A 21468-nucleotide genomic window follows, 5' to 3' on the forward strand; every position below is an offset into this window, starting at 1 on the left:
CCCGAGCCAGAGGACCCGTAATGATAAAGTGGATTGAAGAAGCCGAGCTGGCTTTTCAAACCTAGAAAGATACTCAACCAGTTTTGCAGTGACACATAAGAGATGTTATTAGACGTTAGAGGTGAAGAACATCCTGTGCTATTTGTTAGTAGGAAACTTAATCCACATGAAAAGAAATATGCTACAATAGAGAAAGAATGCCTCAGTATTAAGTGGGCTCTAGAGTCCTTGAGATATTATTTATTGGGTAAATGTTTTAAACTGGTTATAGACCACGCACCTCTTACCTGGATGCAGCAAAATAAAGAGAGAAACGCTAGGGTTACCAGATCGTGTTTAGCTCTACAGCCCTTTAACTTTACAATGGAGCACAGAGCTGGAAGTAAACATGGTAATGCAGATGGGATCTCCAGAGTTCACTTTTTTTTTTTTTAGACATCAGCTGAGGGGGAGGATGTGTGATAAAGGGAGGGGTAAAATAATTGATAGAAGGTACATTAACCCAGAAGTTCAGCGAGGCATGCTTCCCTTTAAATCTTTAAGATTACCTCAAAGCACATTTAAGATATCACAAGTCAAATAACGAGAACAATTTTAATGTTTAATCTTCTGCAATATAAACCATATATTTAGCAGAGCAACAGTCCCATAACATAACACAGATAGTATATAATATAGATAATGATAGTTTAGTATGAGGAAATCAGGGCTGGGAAGACAACAGTGCATAAACACACAAAATAAAACTAAATCAGACAACTGAAAGTGTGGAGGCTTTTCTGTTGTCAATGATTATAGTAACATAGTTAACATTTTTGTTTCCCATTTTCCTTGGAGCTGTGCAGCTGCTGATGCTTGTGAACAAACTAATCTCACCAAATTATTTCCCTTTGATCCTCATTACTGACAGGAGCTAAAGAGGGTGTTTGGTTTTTGGCTGCCTGATTTCAAACCATATCCATATGCCAAGCACAGACATATTGTCTTTTTCAGCTTGCACAACGCAATAATTCGTAGCCACACAGTGCCTTTAAAGCCATAGGGCTCTATTCTAATGAAATGAGTGCAATCACAAACACAGTGGTTAAAGTCAGTCCCCTCTGCCCCGCAGGGAGTGGCTTCTCAAAATGTGATTCTGATGAAATTAAAAACCCAGCGCAAGCACATTTAGTGGCGCATTGACAGCGCCCAGCAAATCAATGCTGAGTAGGTTGGGGAATCTGCTATCCAGTCAGGGCCAGGCAAAAATCCCTTTAACAGACAGAATGTGCTTGCGTCACCGCAAGGCTCCGTTTTGAATGTAGAAATAGCGACCATGTCGAGAGGCAGTAGCACAGAGCAAGAACAACCAGCGCAAGTCAAAACAGCAACATTTGTCTTGTTACTTTAGGTAAATATCTCTCATACAGTACATATGAGAGATAGCAGCCAATTTCTATCATTCAGCATTCATCATTACCATGAAAGAGTCATAGGCAGTGTTTCGCTGAATGACATGTGAGACAGTCAAAATTGTTTACTGAATGTACTCCAACAACACTAGAACACCACAGGTGATTGCAGTAGGATGCTGTGTCACGACATCAACTACAACCGGACCTTGAAATGATCCTTCACCTACTATAGGAACAGCTTTCCAGCATCTCAGAAACAAAGCCAGCTGCATCGCTTGGTTTACAAATCTCAGGAGGAAGGATGCAACAACTGCTCCATCCATCAGCCTTACCGACCACAGAATGAATTGGGATCTAAAAGAAACATTGTAATAGTGTGTAGTTGTTTGTGTAAGTAAGGGGTGTACGTTTACAGGTTGGGATGTACATTTACAGGTAGGTAGAGAGGAATTTGGCAAGGGAAAGGGGATGCTTTTGTGTATTACAAGTATGATTAATACAGCTAATCAAAACTGTTGCAGAGAAAGAGATGAACTACATGAAGACATTATCATTAGTAAGTTTCTCGCAGTTAGGCAATGTGTACTGGATACATTAATTGAGGAAGTTCTGGGAGCTATATTTGCTGCTATCACACAAGGAACAGAAACAGAAAAAAAACAATTTTTTAGATTGCCAGAGAAATTCTCAGAGGTGATTTGTCATATTCTCTTGTATGGAAGCAGCGTGGGTGTAATGGGACCATTTTCATCCCTGTCACTCGCCCACAACAGTGGTGCAGGGCTCTAGGTAACTAATTAGATAGGAAGCAAAGTACAAGCTGTAAAAAAAAATAAAAAAAATAGGATCCTTCCCCCACATAGATTGCAAGAGACTGTCGTAAGGAAAGAAAACAAATAGTCCTTAGCCCAAGCGCCAGCTGTATTCTAATATTAGCATATGATTTTTTAAAGCTCTTTATACCCCCCAGATAAACAATACAAATTACTAAATAATAAATGAATAACGTTATCATCTAAAACCAAACAAACTGGACGGAGACGCCGTATACCAGTTAAAAAAAACAAACACTTGTCTTTACACCATCTACAAGGTTAAAACAAAAACACACAGGTTTACAGTACCTCACTCGACACCCACAGCTTTACATTACCTTACAGTACCTCACTTGACATGCTCAGCTTTACTCAGCCTGTAACTTATCACAGTAGCAGTAGCCCTGACTGCAGGGTGCCTGCCCCTCCCCCTTTATACAGGGCTTCACTAAATTAAACTGGAGACAAGTGCCTCTGGCTCTTCCCCCTCCCTCAGCCACAATATGTATTTACATAACAGTGAATATTGGCACATTAATACTGACAGTCTATACATTACAGGTACCTAAAAACTTAGCAGTTCATCTCAACCTGACAAATACTTGTCACCAAAATAAATAATAGTCATGTACATTAATGTACATGTCTGTGTGTTCATATGTACCATTTTTAACATGGTTTAGATACCTACAGATTGTCTGCAGACTGATAAACTGTAAAACATTTATGGTTTGTCAAAGAAAGTGTTCTATAATATACCATCAAGCCAGCACAACAAAATGAAACAGACAGCAATGCCTACAATCTTTCTAATGGCTACTATAAACAAATGATATATATATATATATATATATATATATATATATATATATATATATATATATATATATATATATATATATATATATATATAGACACACACACACACACACACACACACACACACACACACACACACATATATAAAAGGAAACTGATAAGTCGTTGGTTGGAACTTGCATAAACAGCCACACTCTAACATGGGCTCGCTTGTTTTGGGCTTGTTTTGAAAGGCTGTGTCATTTTATTTTTCTTGTGAGGCCTGGCAACACTGGTAACCTTCTCCGTCTTTCTCACAGGCAGCCACTGATTCCTGAACACCTCATTCTGCTATTGACAAGAGTTTGTGCAGGATACAGCAGGCAGTTTTATTATTATTATTTTATTATTTATATATATATATATATATATATATATATATATATATATATATATATATATATAGATTATATATAAAATAATGTCTCTACCGGTTTTCAGCCATAGTGATCTGCAATAACTGTTTGTCAGTTTAATTTTATACATCAGAGTTTACTTTTAATAATGTGTCTTAAGATAAATTGGTTGAAACAGTATTCACTACTAATGACTCTCCACTAATGACATTTGAAAAAAATTTGAGCAAGAGCAGTAAAACACATTATGAACCAACCGGTACAAGGTATTTTGCTTTATTACAGCAGCTTAGATTCACTCATGTACCAGTTCTTTGAGCATGGAAACCATGGAAACACATTCACAAAATTTCACTAGTAATCTTCAAAAACAGCACCAGTACTTTATGCATAGCTAATTTACATATCAACCCCCACCTTTCCCATTCATTTGCATGACGTCGGGTGAAAAGCCCGGTTTACTAGAGTAAAATAAACTGAGCGAACGGAAACCCCTAAAAAAAAACATTTTGCATGAGACATTTTTCTCATGCAAAAAAAATCTTGCATGGAAACCCCATGAATATTAACAAGATATCATATTGGACTAATATATTGTTATATTTCCAGCCCAGTCCATAGGGTGCACATTGTTAGATTATCAGATACAGTCGGAGCTGCCTAATCGGGATACTGGTAATCGGGATGCCTTCTTTAATGGCATACAACTTTGGGAGATGGCTCTTCCCAATGCTATTTGTGTCGTTTAATTGGGATACAGTATTTTCAAATGATGATTGGAGATCGCTTTTCAGAGCTAGATAGTTTTGCGTAGCCCAGTGCACGGACTACATGAGTACATGATAAATACCCTGTAACTTGCATAAATTGCATAAACCACACTGAACTCTTGAAGGAGCTGGAGTCCCCTGTGGTTTCTCAGGCTGCTGTCGCGAAAAAAGTTGCCCTGTCAACATTGCAGGTGCCTCGCCTTGTGAAAAGATCTGAATTCATTATTTTTTATTTCATGTAGAAATAAAAAAAAAAAAAACGGATTCATTTTGTTTAGGAATAAAAAAAAAAAAAAAAAAATGTAATTATGTACTTAACATTTAATCCTAATGTGATTTATTCTTACAAAAAGTGTGACTAATGTCATCTCAAATGCCTCTCGCTTAATTGGGACATCCCCTTATTCAGGATATTTTTACATCTCCCAAGGCATTCTGATAAAGCGCCGCCAACTGTACTGAGAAGACGGTATAACTTAGACCAATTTAATGGTTAAACTGGGGTTGAACTAGACCTGAATCTAGTACCAAGATAATAGTCTAAGTATGTGTTATGTTATAATTTGACCATAGTGATTACATTTAAAACCTAAGATTGAATTTTAAACAAAGAGTAATACTGTATTCATTACTTGCACAATACGGTTTATGCAAGAAACAAAAAACAGAACAAATTAAATCTATTGTGCTGTATGGCCTCAACTACAGAGAGAAGCTTTTGGTGGGTGACCCAGTAGTTCCTCTTGGCCTTGCCGAGAGCATGGCAGTAGTAAGCCACCAACTCTATTCTTCGTCTGTGCCCTCCTGGGCTGTACCGCCTGATCCCCATGTTGCTGTTGTCAGTATCTAGGATGAAGCGTCTCTGGGGTACAGGAAGGCGAAGACTGATGCCTTGGTGAGGGCCTCCCACAGCTCTCCGAAGGCAGCGTCGCTGGCAGTGTCCCAGCAGAACCGGCTCCCCTTCTCTGTGATCCGGTGCAAAGGCCTGGCGATGTGCGAAGCGCTCTTCAAAAAGTGCCTGTAGTAGGATGACAGGCCCACGTAGCTGCACACCTCGGACACAGTTTTAGGTCAGCCAGTCTTGCACCGTTGCTATCTTAGCCGGACGCTGTCCCTCCTCTAGCATGGTTTCACCCAGCTCAGCTATGATTAAAACCTGCTCGAGGGTGGCAGGTCCTGCTAGCGGCACCTGTCATTGGAGCTTAATGGGTGATAGGTCCCGGATTAAGACTCCCATCGCCAGGTCACTGCACACCTCTTGGGGGGAATGCATATGTCTTCTGGGCAAGGTAGCAAATGTCAGTGGCCGAGTTACTCCCCTTGAGCTGGTCACCTGCTCTTAAGGCTCTGCTTCAGCTCCACAGTCCCGAACTGACGGCTGAGGGCTGCCATCAGGGGCTGGATAATCTTGCTGCCCCTTCGTATCTAGGTCAAATAGAACCTGGAGCACCACCTCTTCAATGCCGCCACCAGGTACCCGGCTTTAGTCCTTTCGGCCCAACAGTTTGCTGCAGCTACAATGTAATTTATTTTTTGTATGTTTTTTTAACTTGTTTTATTAAACAAATGTACCCAATTATTTTACCCTCTGATTTTCTCCCCAATTTGGATTTTTTTTTCTTTTCACTGCAGCAATTCCTCACACAGCTCAGGAGATCTGATGGTTCAGTGGGCATCCTCTGATCTCATGACCAAGCCATCTTGCTCTTTTAAACCCAGGAACTTGAGAGAGGATGTCAGCGAGCTACCGTCCTCTGGAGGACAAAGGTCAGCCCTGGAGGTGTCTGCTCTGAGTTCACTAGGCGTCTGGCCAACAGGGTTTGCAGTTGCACGATGAGGAGAAGTGAAGCAGTCCCTGCCGGTTATGCCTCCCTTACCCACGGGAGCGCCAGAGCCAATGCGACACTTCCTTCGGAATCCGCAGCAAAGACAGACGACGTCACACAGCCAGGACGTGAACCTGCACTTCACCCTGCACACCACATGGCTGCGCTATTTACCAGATGAGCCACTCAGGGACCCAAAAGTAGAATTTTGTGATCCCATTTATTCAAGTTTCACTGCGACTGCTGTTTTATAATCAAATTGCATGTATATATTTTCCTGCATAATCCAAACAAGTTTTAGTATTTTATAGATTTTTGTCTTTAATAGAAAGAACATCAATCTTGACACAGAGGTTAAAAGTGCCACTGTGTTAGTATTTTAAATAGTACAGAGTTGTAAATATTGAGAGGATATGAGTTATTCTCCCGGCAGTATTTATGTACAAAGTCTAATTGATTTACTTTTGTCTACCCATAAGCAGGCTGTGAGAAAGCACCAATCAACCTCATCCTTAATTGCTATTCCAATAAACACAACTATGAACCATCATTATGATTATTTTAAACCTTGCACACATTGCAATGAATCAGCTGCAAGATACACTGAAATACATTTTTTTTCGGGGGTACATTTGTGGAATGGAGATAGTGTATCAAAAACACTCACTGGGCAAAATAACAACAAGTAAAGCGCAATACACATTACTCTATTAAACAGGGATTATGTTTTCACGGTTTAACCCAATAATGCCTCTGGCTTTTACCACTGAAAAGGATCTTTTTTTTTTTTTTAAACAGAAAACCTGCAAACCATAAACAACCGACTTGGCAAGAGTGGGCTCTGAACCTGCCAAAGAGATAGGTCAACCGTCCAATGGATGAGAAATAAAATTAAAAAAAAAAACAAAAAAAACAAAGCCAGCTGGCTTCTCACCATCAAGCATTGCAGGAACTGCTGTTATGGAATCAGGCAAGGACAGGGAGAATCTGTGGGGAGCCTTGCAGCTGCTACTATACTTTTTTTTTTTTTTAAGTTATTACATCTTCAGACCCAGGTAACATTATACCTTTAGCCTTCTGAGTGTTTTAAAGCGTATTTTATTGAACAATAAGATCTTTAAATATCAGAATATTAAACATACTTGAGACTTCTTTATATTGTAGATGTAATTTACAAACCAATAGAAAGCCTACCTGATTCATCTGCATCTTGATCTTCTATCAGGCCCACGGAGACACCCATATCCATACATTTCTTGCTATGTGCCTTGGATTTCATATGCTTCGTCAAGTTACCTTTGATTGTAAAAAGAATAAAATGCTAAATTCTAACACATGCCATGCTGGGCCAAGAATGACCTTTGACAATGGACCACTTCTCTGGAAATATATCTGGTTATATTGGGCCTATAATTATTATTTGTGCGTAAATAAATAACTCGATTTGTTTGTACACAAAGTTTAGAAATTCTGATTCATCAATTTTGACGCATTTCCGAATGCAAAGTTATATAAAAAAAAAAAAAAGTACCTTTACTAGCCTATAAACCTTTTATTACCAGTGTAAACCTGAAACAAGGGAGTCACAAAAACATTAATAACAATAATATTAATAGCATATTTGGTATATAACGGCAATAATATATAAAATAATTTTATGTGACAGACATCACAATTTCAGCAATACAGTGGCTGTCAAAAGTATGCACCCCCCTTGGACTTTTCCACATTTTATTGTGTTACAACGTTTAATTTAATTAGGAGTTTTTGCCACTGATCAAAACAAAAAAAAGTCCAGAATGTTAAAGTGAAAAATAAAATCTACAAATTGTTCTAAATTAATTGCAAATACAAAACAGAAAATAATTGATTGCATAAGTATTCACCCCCTTGAGTCAATATTTGGTAGGGGCACCTTTGGCAGCAATTACAGCCACAAGTCTATTTGGATGAGTCTCTACCAGCTTTGGGCACTGCAATTTTTGCCCATTCTTCAAAATTGCTCAAGCTCCGTCAAGTTGGATGGGGACCTTTGGCGAACAGAAAATTTCAACTCTTTCCACATATTCTCAATTGGATTGAGGTCCAGGCTTTGACTGGGCCACTCCAGGACATTGACCTTTTTGTTTTTAAGCCACTCCAGTGTGGCTTTGGCTATATGTTTGGGGTCATTGTCCTGCTGGAAGATGAATCTTCTCCCAAGTCCCAGGTCTATTGCAGACTTCAGCAGGTTTTCCTCCAGGATTTCTCTGTACTTTTCAGCTTCCATTTTGCCCTCTATCTTCACGAGCTTTACAGGCCCTGACGAAGAGAAGCATCCCCATAGCATGATGCTGCCACCACCATGCTTCACGGTAGGGATGGTGTTCTCAGGATGATATGCACTGTTAGGTTTGCGCCAAACATAGTGCTTAGCGTTGAGGCCAAAAAGCTCTTTTTTGGTCTCATCAGACCATAGAATCTTCTTCCACTTGGTCTCAGAGTCTCCCACATGCCTTCTGGCAAATGCTAGCCCAGATTTGATGTTTCGAGTTTTTTCAACAATGGCTTTCTTTTTGCCACTCTCCCATAAAGGCCAGTTTTGTGAAGCACCCGGGGTATTGTTGCCGTATGCACAGTGTCTCCCAGCTCAGCCATGGAAGACTGTAACTCGAGTTGCCATAGGCCTCTTGGTGGCCTCCCAGACTAGTGCCCTTCTCGCCTGAATACTCAGTTTTTGAGGACGGCCTGTTCTAGACAGATTCACAGTTGTGCCATATTCTCTCCATTTCTTAATAATGGACTTTACTGTGCTGCAGGGGATACTCAGTGCCTTGAAATGTTCTTATATCCTACCCCTGATTGGTGTTTTTGAAGAACCTTATTCCGGATTTGCTTTGAATGTTCCTTCATCTTAATGATATAGTTTTTGTTAGGAAATGTACTAACCAACTGTGGGACCTCCCAGAGACAGGTGTATTTAAACTGAAATCAAGTGAAACACCTTAATTGCACACAGGTGGACCACTCAACTAATTATGTGACTTCTAAAGACAACTGGTTGCACAGGAGCGTTAGGTGTGTCATAGCAAAGGGGGTGAATACTTATAATCAATTATTTTCTGTTTTATATTTGTAATTACTTTAGAACAATTTCTAGATTTTATTTTTCACTTTGACATTATGGAGTTTTTTATGTTGATCAGTGGTAAAAACTCTTAACTAAATCCATTTTGATTCCATGTTGTGTTCCATGTAACACAATAAAATGTGGAGAAGTTCAAGGGGGGTGAATACTTTTGAGAGCCACTGTATATAATACCTAATGAGAATGTTATTTTACATCTTTAGCCGATTTAATAGGAATTTGATCTGATCTTGCAGTACCATTTGACACAAGGAAACGATTGTAAGCATGGTCCAGACTGTACGAGTCTACGAGGACTCACACAAACTCCTGTGTTGATAAATCACATTATTTCTGTTTCAATGTGTGTATGCACGGTTTAGAAGATAATACTTATAAATATAGGCCATGGTTTTCTCAGTTACTAGCCATTCTGTGACAGCAATAGTATTTTTCTTATTATATAAAAACATGCATTCACCCTTTCCCTTAAAAATTACTGTTTTTAATAAAACAAGCTCTATTTGAGATATTTCATACTGCTATATAACAGCAACTACTGTAAGGAGTGGGGAGAATATACAAAATAAATTTCAAAGCAAACTGAATACTATTATTATATTATAAAATTCCAAACAAAATAATTATACATTTAGAATTAACAAAATACAAAAGTTATAGGCTAGGCTTAATATTCTATGAATCTGATAAGAGATTCAATTAGCTATGCAAAAAAATAGCTAAGAAGGGGTTTTCTGGCAACAACTGATGCTGATGCTGGCATGTGAATGTTCCTGTCGGCTACCAAAAAATTATAGCTAGAAGAAAATCTTCAGGTGACAACCGAATCCTTTGGCTCACGTTGTGCGAGTGTGCCAAAATACCATAAAATTCACTTAAGAATAAGGTATCATATTCCATTAGTACGACTATAAAACACCTGTCTTGATCAAACAATACTGAATTTAATTGTAATGGTCCGGAATATTTATAGATCTTAACTTGTAAATGAAAGACTTGATAACCTGCTTTTTAGGAAACTTGCACTTTATTGATACTTTAATCATTTAAACAATGACAAAATTTAACCACACTCAAAACCTATAAACCTGTTTTATTGTGAATCTCATTCCACTTTATTTTTACTGTATTTACCGATGGTACCATGGGGGTAAATAACTAATTATTGGTGAAAAAACAGCTTAAGAAACACAGCATTATGTTTGCTGTTTAGATTATAAAAAATGACCCTATGGTGTTTAATGTTCATTTTTTCTAAGTAGGACTGAAATGGTTCCTTATGGTGAGAAACTTTAAAAGGGAGGGGTACTCCTTCACATTCGGGGTGAGAATCAGCAATGACTAAATTGTAACAGTCTACCTGAGCTGTCATTGGCTTGAGGTGCTAACATAAAAATATCAACAAATCATTAATGCGGGGAACTTCAATACATTATTTTCATATGCATACCAGTAAGTTTTAACAACTGTGTGTTTTATACTTTCATTTTTTTTTTTTTTTTTTTTTCTTCTCTGAAAGAGCCATTAATCTTTAAAATAAAATGAGAAGCTTCCGGATTTGCTAAGGGTCCAAAGAATAACGAACCACAAAATATATTAGTGCTTTTTCTTAGCATGGCTCTTTCTCAATGGTACAGAAGCATATTGTATGAGTAATTGATAGAACAGCCCTGAAGGTATGTAGGCAGTTTTAATGATCTGCTGTTCCATTTCCCAGTGCACGTAGGCAGCAGGTGATACTTTCTTGAGTCATGTTGACCTTTCATCAGATTGAAAAATACACATGTTTCTCTTAAATTATGTTTCTAAAAAAATAAAAAAAAACTAAATAAGGTATCAGGGGGTTCTAAATAAATATCCTACTTAATAAAGTTCTCTTTTTTAAAATATATTTTCTTATATACATGATAACCAGACTGAAATTCAAAATAAAAATTAACCAGAAACATTCTACTGCTTACCAGTGAATGATTCCTGATTTTCAGTATAGAATTCTTTATTATGATATGTAACTGATATTATTTATTTGCATTCAATGATATGATTTGTTCCCCAACAATGTCTATTTGTATCTGTTCTTACAATAAAAATAAAAAATAACAAACTTTTGTATCTACCGATTATATATATATATATATATATATATATATATATATATATATATATATATATATATATATATATATATACAGTCAACCTCAGTTAACTCAACACTCTAGGAGGATGCCATTTAGTGTTGACATGCATATAAGTAACAGAACTTGCACATTTAAAGTATTAAAGTATTTAAGCAAGTTTATTTTTAGTTAAATGTCCTTATGAAAACGGTTGAAAAGAACTGCAGTGAATGAATTAATTACAATATACAGTACTGTACAAACTCGGTATAACTTGTATAGTTCGATTGAAATAAAAATTAATAAAATAACTACAGTGTTATTTTTATAAAAACAATCCAACCACAAACTGTGCACAAACTGTAGACTATACTTTTAGGTACTGGCCTGTATTATCTAATTTGACGACTTATATAGCAAAAGGTAACAAATGTACATTATACAGAATTAACTCGGTGATCAAAAACAATAATAAACAACTGACAGTTTCACACAGAAATCAAACATTATCGATTGTTTCGCATGCAAAAACACACGCTTTGATAATTCTGCAGACAAGCTTCTTATCCCGAATAACCTGAGCTTTCAAGCCAGTTGAACAAGAACACATTTTCTGTTTCTTATTCATTATGAACTGACACTGTAACTAGTTGCACTCGGTAGCTGCAAATGAATGAATGAACGATCGTTTCCAGTCAATGGTCACGTGTAATGACAGTCGAGTTATCCACTAATCTTTCTCACAGTTTTTATCCCTTTGGTACCGATAATAAGTGCCGAGTTACAAGTAAAGCATGGTGTCAAACTAAATTAAGAGGCAGGATGCATATATTTTATATGGAGAAAATTCCGGACCAAGACTGTCTGTCGCGTTATCCACCAGTCGTGTTAACCGAGGTTCACTGTATATATAATGAATCCTATCTAATATATACTGTAGTTACATTAAACGCTGCTGTTAAAAACATTTTCTCACCTTTCGTTTTGAAGGAAAAGTTACAATAGTTGCAGTGATATGGCCGAACATCAGTGTGCGTTCGAATGTGCTTCCTCAGCATACTGGGTTTCTTACACCGTATCCCACACTCTTCACAGATGTACTTTCCCCTTCCTCTGCCTCGGACATACACATACTCTTCATTGGACTTATACCTGGTGACAACATTTTACCAACAGTGTTAGATTATCATGCAACGTATTACGTTTTCCAATTGAAATATTTATGTACATAATTTGTTTGTGGATTGTACTGTTCAGTGAGGAAGGTAACAATCAGGAATACACTACAAAGAGGCTGTTTAGTTTAGGTTATCTGTCTGTGATGTGAAAAAAAGAAGTCTCCATATCTGGAAAATAACAGGAAATTAGTTGATTGAGATGGAAAGGCTCCTCACCCTCAGTTTTTAACTGTAGCATATATAGAACTTCCAGAGTTGGTTAATATCAATCAACAACTGCAAAATCTGTGAAAAACCTGATAAAGTAATTCGTTTTTTGCTAATGACAGTGCATTGGGCTACTGTAGGAAGTAAGGTTTACTGTCCCTTTGTTCTCTGACTAATTGTACAGTATTGTCTTTTATACAGTACACTAGTTCCAGTTTCAGTGCACACTGGTTTCTGTTCTGAAACCTGTGTCCTTCTAAAATGTTAACACATTCCACATGCACTTATTTGTACTTTCTTAAACAAGCAAGCAGAATATGTCACTGCACTCTGAAAACCCATCAGAGTGAATGTGGGCGTGAAGTTTCAGTGATGTTTCTTCAAATAAACGGGATCTGAGCATGTTCAAAGTTCTTCAAAGAAACTGAATCAAGTTGGAAGTCCTATTTTCAAGGAAAAACATAAGAAAATGTCTTTAACCCTTTAAACCCTACAATATAATGGAGAAAATAACGGCATTCCTTAGATTATTGTTTAACACCTTTGCAGCTTCCGTTGTGGCTATGTTTGACTCCCCTAGTGGTCTTTGGGTAGCCTCCTTCGTCCATGTTTTTTTGCGTTATGCATCCCTTCTTAGCTACGCAAATAAGGCATTCCATCATTGAATTGCAACAAACTAGACGGTCAAGACCTTTGCAAACCTGTCAGATGTGTCTCTGTTTACTTAACAGCTTAATTGATAGGCTGTTTGTTTTGAAGACATAATGGCTTTGATTGGTGTTATAGTTGTCAACTCTCTCACACACCCACATTTCAAGATCGCCTGCATGACCTGCATCACCTGCATGAAAACTTCTATTTGTATTTTCTATTTCAAAAGGACAACAAATGTATCTATTACATGGAAGGAATTCATTTTGTGACATTCTAAACTTGTAGAAAAAAGTTTAGAAGTAAATGCATGTATAAATTGTAACATTCCATGTGCCTTAATCTCTATTTTACCGTATATATGAATTATTTCTGTTTATTTGATATATTCTGTGAAAATAACAGTAACTGAATTGGTTTTATTACACAGACATGCCAACCACAGATGGAATGTAATGCAAGTAGGAGGAGACGCTATGGATGATGATTCATGTTTCTTTATACATTTTAAATCTCTATTGTGGGCGGACATATAATGCAATAATCAAATGCAGAAACTAGGGAATGACATAGTTTATATATATATATATATATATATATATATATATATATATATATATATATATATATATATATATACATACAAACCAGTAATGCATACTTTATTGTATTCCTTTATACAGTTAGATTTGTATTACAATAACTAAATAAATGCATTTGCTGTATGATAAGGACGTAGCGGGTGACAGTATATCTATATAATTCATCCATTAATGTTTGCATTGTTGTGCAACCTGTTGACATTTTCATTTTATCATGTGGTTATGTTGAGTTAGTTATAATAACTATAGGTTCAATAATTAATGTTAAATTGTGAAGAAAAGAAAAAAAAAAAACCTTTAGGTTAATCCAGGGTACCTAAGGTAACAATTTATTTTTAAGAAGTGCTCATGTTGAATAAATAAAATCTTTAAAAACAGTATGGTAAAAATGGTCATGAAACGCTTGGCTGTAGAGTTATACCTATGGCAAAATGCTTGGCTGTAAAGGGGTTAACATCTGACATACAGATTTACCACCATCACAGTAAATTATGTTGGTGGCTTTAGAAGATGCAATGCGGTACCCATTTCTAATTAATAAGAGGAAACAAACAGAATAAGATTTATTCTTTTGCCCTTTTGTACTATAAGCTCCATCTTTGCCACTGTACGTACCCTCCATCAAAGATTCTGACTCGTGCTGGTTCACTTTTTGTTGATGACTGTTCCTTGTCTGGTTCATTAGTTTGCCGATTTTCAACCTTATCATTGCTGCTGTTTTCCTTTGTAAATGTTTTTTGAGGGCTCAAGACCTGTGAAGCACAATGAACAATATGAAATATATTTACCTTATATCTTTTATTTTTTAAATCATATGAATGCAAGGAGATAAGCAGCTACTTTTTATAATACAAGTACTATCAGTAAGCTTAAAACTGCAGAGTGTACATTAGATGGCACAGTGTATTAGATGATTAGTGCATTTGGCACTTACCATAGAAATGTGACATTCTCATTGAAACAACTCGTTAAACATCGAAATTGCTAAATAACTGCTGCTGATGCATTTTGCTTATAGTCTTAATGATTCATTATACCTTTTATGAATAAGAACTAGCGGTGAAATAAGATTAATGCCTCCTTCAAATTATAACCACAGTGTAATACTTTTTAGTTTATTTTCGTTCCATTCAAACATAAGAAGCACAATAATGCATTATTACTTATTATTTACTTTGTATTACTAGTACTTCAAATTAATGCTCATTTTGACTGATTATATTTAATCTTTATTTGCATGCAGAAAATTATTGTAAAAAAATAAAATAAAATAATAATAATAATAATAAAATAATAAATAAATCTTTTTTTGATCATACCTTGGGCAAGCTATTTTTCAACTTGCTGGAGTAAGCCAAGATGTCAAACTTAGAAGTTGTAGTTATTGCTTGAGTGTAGTGTATCTTCTTTACCTTCTGTTTGGAATCAAAAAGAGACAGAGCAACTTTTGTTGGCAGTCCAAGAGGATTTGGATTGTTTGCACTAATGGCCCATGTGGAATAAGCAGAAACCCTCTGGTCAGCTTGCAGCACATGCAGAGGCTTTCTTTTCATCAGAAAACACCATGTGAAACTTGTTGCTGTCTTCAGGCTTGGAAATGACAAACGATGGCTATCTCTTGTGTTCACCACTGAAACAAATGAGGCTAGTTTTACTTGACCTTGAAAGCCAACTGGTTTGAATTGAGTACTCACAGGAGACCTTCTCTCTTGACCTTTGCCTAACGTTTTCAAATCTGAATTCACTAGCTGTACAGAAACCGATGGCCCAGGTGAAATCCTTGTAAGAGAGTTTGATGAAGGAGAAACTGTTTCATTCTCTGATGTTTCAGAAGGCATTTTGTCTTGATGAGGTTTCCCTTGATGTTGTGGGACAATTTCCTGGTCTGATAATAGGTTTTCTGCTGGTTCTGTTGTGCACATCTGTCTAACCAGCATAAGTTTCCTTTGTCTAGTTACCTCTGCAGCTCTTGTGTTTTGGAAATTCAAAGATCTACCTTCAGTGGTACAGGCTGCTCCATGTTCATCCTTAGCTCGTTTCTGGTGCTTTTCCATAGCAATATCTAAACTATTGGCAGGAGAAAGCATTCGTTTACTTGAAGCAGTAGGTTCCTGTTGTGGAAAAAGACCCACAGATGACATTTTCTGAACAAACTGCAAGGAACCTAATACAGAAGAGTTTCCAGTGTCATTTATGTTTTTTTGAATCCCTGGAACAGAGAGGCATTTTTCTTGAGAATGAATTAAAGTCTGCAGTTTGTCTTTGTGAACTTGTGACATTTTACTTATGTCAGTATCGGTGTTATGTACAGGGGCAGTTCCAGGAGATTGGTTCGTCTGATCATTTGGTTTTGACCTGGTAATTATTTTGTGAACCTGGGACATCAAATATAAACTTGATATTTCTTCTGGTGGTCTATACTTACTGTTTACTTCATTTGAAACTTGAATATTAATTATAGGCAAGGTACTGCATGAAACTTGTGTAGTTGGTAGCATGTACATTTGACTAGTTTTTAGATGAGCTACATGCAACTGATACTTAGGAGTATAGGTTTTATTTTGCTTTGAATCAGAAGTTTGGACAGAAGGTTTCTGTATTTCTCTCTGGTCTGCAGTTTGTGAGACTGATGAATGTTGTGACCAAAGAGTATTATGACCAGTGGAAATGTACTGCCAAGGATGTGGAAGCCCATGAACTGGGGGCTGCTGCACATGTATTTGACTGCCCAAATTAACACTCTGAACAAAGTGCTCACTCTTGTTCTGAACAGGTTCTCGTATCGAATGTTGTGGAATTAGAGTTGACACCAAAGACCTACAAGCAGCCTGAGACCTCTGATGTGATACTGCAGCCAAGCTGACTGTAGGACCCTGCTTAAAGGACACTGGAAGCTTGCCATGAGACTGTTGGCTTTCAGGACCAATATTTAAAGACATCTGCCGAACAAGAGGACCTCTTCTCCTTTCTATAAGAGGCACCTGAACTCCTACTACTACTGGAGAAGCTCCTCCCATAGGGGATATCGATCTTGTGGGTGAAATGCTTCCACAATCAAATGACTTACTGCGATATTCTGTGGTAACCTCAACAGAAGATTGAGTGCAACTGATTTGCTCAGATGCAGCCCTTCTCATTTCTCTTAAGTGTGAACTAGGAACACCCAAGGTATTGGAAGCCACTGGCAGCACATGAAACTCAGAGGATTTGCCTATACAGTCTGCCTTCAAAGGACTCTCGGCTCTTGGCACCTCATCCCTATCAAAAGAAGCAGATATGCTAGAACAGTGTGATAAGCTACTTTCCCGACTAAGGCTTCTGGACAATGAAGATTCAAGGCTTGAGTCTGCAGATGAGTTTTCCATTTCAGCTAACCGAATTCTTTTTTTCTTTGGAGGGAGTTTTTCTGTTGGCAGTTTAGACAGACTTTCACTACGCTGGGGCCAGTTAAATGTTTCCAATGGCTTTTCTTGTTCTGCTGCTTGGCTTTCTTGCTCCCTGTCTGGCTCTTCGGTGACCAGAATTTCAGGAACTTGAATGTTGTGTTGGCGAACTAGTCTTGATTGATGTACAGGAATGGTGCTTTCCCCAGGAACTGTTGTTTCATCATTCTGCTGGTCAAGCAGAGGCTTTTCTAGTAAAGCTGTCTGTTGGCTTTTCTCTTGATTAGCATTCACTGTTGTTATAGACAGTTGTTTGGTTATAAATTGAATTTCCTTGTCTTGTAAATTAGCAGGAGAAAAGTTCTCAAAAGACTCTGATTTATCAAACGAACTGGGCCTGCTTAATGAGTTTGTATGCTGAATCACAGATATACCGCTGCCCTGTCTTTTGAAGTCTCCTCTCTCTTTAGAAGTTTCTCTGATGGGAGACAATCTTGAATCTACAGCCTCTGTACTTCTTGCAACTAGTGGCATGTGAGAACCTTGCCCTGGAATGGTGGTGGGCTGTAATTCTCCCATAATAGCAGCATTCTTACCAAAAATCCTACTACACATTTCTTGGGACAGCTGGGTTGACACAGAATCAAAGCTGGAAGAAAATGGAGCACTCCTTTCAGTTGGCGAAGGTTCATCGTCATCTCCAACACTTTTCATTTTTCTTCTCTTTCTTATCAATGGTGTTTGCTCCACAACATCTGTAGCCGGTGTAACTCTGTAATGAAAGATTTGGGGCTGTGTACTGCGCGGTAACATATCCTGCTCCAGCTCTCGCACAGCTAAAGCTTTGCTTTTTGGTCCGTGCAATTCTGAACAGTAGAACTTTTTGTGATTTTCAAAGTTCTCCAGCTTTCGGTATCGGTTTCGGCAAGTTTCACATTCATACATTGTCCCTCTGCCTAGCTGTGATTTTTTATTCTTCTCTGGAGGTGATCCTTGTTCACATGATTTACTTCTTCGCATTATTTCTGTGGTCAAGATGGACCCATGGTAGCTTTCATCCACAGAACGTGTTGAGGCAAGACTGTGACCATCACTGGTTGAAGAATCCTCAACAGCTGTCTGTCTCACAAGTGTACGGGGATGGACTGCCTGAAGCGGGGTGGGAGGACCAGATACAAAGACATCATCAAAAACATACCCTATTTTGTCATCAAATGACTGACTACCTCGCAGTGGATGAGGTGGGGGTGCTACATTAGGGGGGAAAGTTGAGTAACCAGGTGTTGCAGGCATAGAATTACTTCTAGTTATTGGCAAATTGTCCATAGATAGATACTGGGAAGGGACAGACAAAAGGAACACTGGCTTTGACTTATCTGTGGGCGTGAAAGGGGACTTTGGTATATCAGAGCTTGAGCTTGTCCTTCTACCAATAGGTTTTAAATCAAACTGGAAAGAGTCTTTGAATATATAAGATTTTGGAGAGTCTATGCTCCCTCTTCTTGAAAGAGATGTCCTTCTTGGTTTGACACTGTCCAGCTGTTTGTCATCAACCACTGCTTCATTATCTGAAATTAATTTTGAGATTCGCTCTTCAAGTGACTTTGTTTCCATTGGTGGACGCATCTGGCCAGATGGAGCAGATGTTTTCTCTGTGTAGTTAGACTGAACTACTGATGCCATGACTTGGGTGGTGTGAGATGGACAAGTCAAGATGTTTTTATTTATATCTATTTCAGCTGGAGGTATTAATTTAACAAAAGGACTAGGACTTATGGTTTGATCTGCACTTTCTGACCTTGAAAAGTAACCAGAATCTGTGCTGCCTAAGCTCCTTGGACTTAAAAGGCATTTGCCTTGCTGCTGTTGTGAAAAGTCTGTTGCCTGTTGCCTTTGTAACTGTGCATGCCCACTTCCAGGAGATTTACTGTGCCTCTCCTCAATATCACTTATGTCATCCTGGGACAGGTTTGTGTTATCAACCTCTATTAACGAAGACATCACCGATAAGCTTGACCTTATACTTGCCGTTTGGAATTCCCTTTGCCTCTGTGCTGTGGCTAGCTCAGGGGTAGAGTCTGTTACTCTTGGACTGTCGGCCCTCAGTGGGGATACATTTACAGGGTAAACTACCACTTTTGGCAAAGCAGCAGTTACTTTTGGTTCAGATGACTTCTGATCTATTTCAGATTCTGCTGACTCATAAACAACCAAGGTTTCATCCACTTGACCGGGTGGGATGGGGGCTGTTTTTTGTAAACTGTTCTCAGAAAGTGACATAATACTACTTTGCGTTGATTCCGATTCTAAGTGTCTTTCATCAGGTGTGCTTTCCTCCTCACTTTCACCGCTTTCATCCACATCTGAGTGAATACTAAGTGCTTTGTCAGAATCTTGTGATAGAGTCCCACTGCTAGAATCTGGACGTAACACCAGACCTAGCTTGATAGCATGGGCATGGGATTTTTTGTGCTTGTACAAATTGCTTTTAGTCTTAAAAGAAAATCCACATGTGACACAAGGATAGGGCCGTTCCCCTGTGTGGGACCGGATGTGCTTTAGGAGGACACTGGGTTTAGCACAAGCCCGGTTGCAATATTCACAAACGTATTTTCCTTGCTTTTTAGGTTTCTGGTCTCTAACAGGAATACTGGACATCTGATCTACAACGTGATTTATAACTGTGGCAAGTGGTATTGGATTATACCCAGGAGTTACAGGAACTTGTATAGAACTGGGCACACTGGCAGACACTGACTGACAAGTATGAACCATGGGCTGACTCTGGCGAAGATCCTCAGGGCTTGAAGAATTAGGAACTTGAGTAAGTGAAGATATATCTGCCACACTATAAGGTTGCCGCAGGCAATGTTTTTCTTGGTCATGTTGGTGGCCACTTGCTCTTACAAAGTGAGCAGTTTGCTGTGAATTTTGTTGCCCAGTTGAAACATGCCGATACTGTAAATGAGATGCAATTTGATTATGTGCTTGCTCATTTTTTGCTGAAGGCAACTGTACTGTCTGTAAAATACCGGGATAATAATGGGACCCAGACACAAACTCTAGCTGTGACACTGAAGACTGATTTCGAACCCTTAAATTGCTGTCTGATATTCCAGCATTTTGTCCTGAGGATTGTTTCTCATCATTTAGTCCTGGTTTTCCTACATGGGCACGAGAAGCATAATATTTCTTCTTTGTCAAAGAGCTCAGATCTGGCTCCATTGCTTTCAACAAGACTTCAAATGAAGCACTAGCATTTGAAGAAGACGCACTGTTTGAAATGCATGTGCTGCCTGCAGGATTAAAGTTCCAGTTTTCATTTGACAATGACGTGGTGGCAGTTGGGCAATTTGACTGTTCTTGTGACGTTTTATCAGCTACTACCCATTGTAATATGTTACCATTTTGACAGTCTTCTACTTTCCCAATACACAGATCAATTGACTGCTTCTGCACCATAGGGGTCTCTGCCTGCATTGCCCTTTCACAATCTGTTGTTTCCACAATGGACTCAGTGTTCACTCTTTTCTTGTGAAAGATATCTTGCACTGGAGATTTTTCATTTTGTGGGTCTCCATTTTGTGCAGGTGAACTGCATAACTGATTCAATGGGTCAGGAAACAAAGCTGAGGGTGTGTCTGCCTTTACTTTAAGTTTAGATGCTGTTGGTGTACAAATCTTTGACTGCTGAGGTTTCTTTACAGGTGACTTGAGGATTTTCTTTATTTGATTTTCAGAAACCACTTTTTTTCGTTTTACACCTTTTATGGTTTCTGTAATTCTTCTGCCACACTCATTGATACCTGTTGAACAAACAGAATATTTAGTAAAATTCTGAACTGTATATGGACCATAATGATTTCACTAATTTTAAACTTTGTTATCATTCTCGAGTTAAAGCAAGGTAAATAAGTGAGAAGCTAAAGCAGTAGGCATAGAACTCAAGTTTCATGTGTCAACTTGAACATGTCAGAGCAGGAATCTGTCACCTTCTATTACAATAACAGAATACAGTATGTGAAACTTCAAGAACACTTTCTCAATAAAAAGATAAAAAAACATGTTGACATATTGAGGGGCTGTCCCAAATTCTCAGCATTTTCTGAAAGCATATAAAGCATGTGCTGGGATGGGGGGTTCATGGACAGTGTACAATATTGATTAAAATTGTGACACTTTTA

The 21468-nt window shown here is 38.0% G+C and overlaps 1 protein-coding gene across 2 annotated transcripts in view; it reads right to left on the reverse strand.

Annotated features, from left to right (window-relative positions):
- The window catches only part of LOC121313311 (zinc finger protein 40-like), a 101869-nt gene that overhangs the window by 6524 nt on the left and 73877 nt on the right, over nucleotides 1-21468 (reverse strand). For both annotated transcript variants that reach the window (XM_041245710.1, XM_041245709.1), the window contains exons 4-7: nucleotides 15221-21090; nucleotides 14517-14653; nucleotides 12240-12415; nucleotides 7214-7315 (exon numbers count right to left, since the gene is read on the reverse strand). In XM_041245710.1, the coding sequence (XP_041101644.1) occupies nucleotides 7214-7315; nucleotides 12240-12415; nucleotides 14517-14653; nucleotides 15221-21090 (6285 nt within the window). The remainder of the gene's footprint in view (nucleotides 1-7213; nucleotides 7316-12239; nucleotides 12416-14516; nucleotides 14654-15220; nucleotides 21091-21468) is intronic.

The sequence above is a fragment of the Polyodon spathula genome, chromosome 3, assembly GCF_017654505.1.
Source record: "Polyodon spathula isolate WHYD16114869_AA chromosome 3, ASM1765450v1, whole genome shotgun sequence".
Taxonomy (NCBI): domain Eukaryota; kingdom Metazoa; phylum Chordata; class Actinopteri; order Acipenseriformes; family Polyodontidae; genus Polyodon; species Polyodon spathula.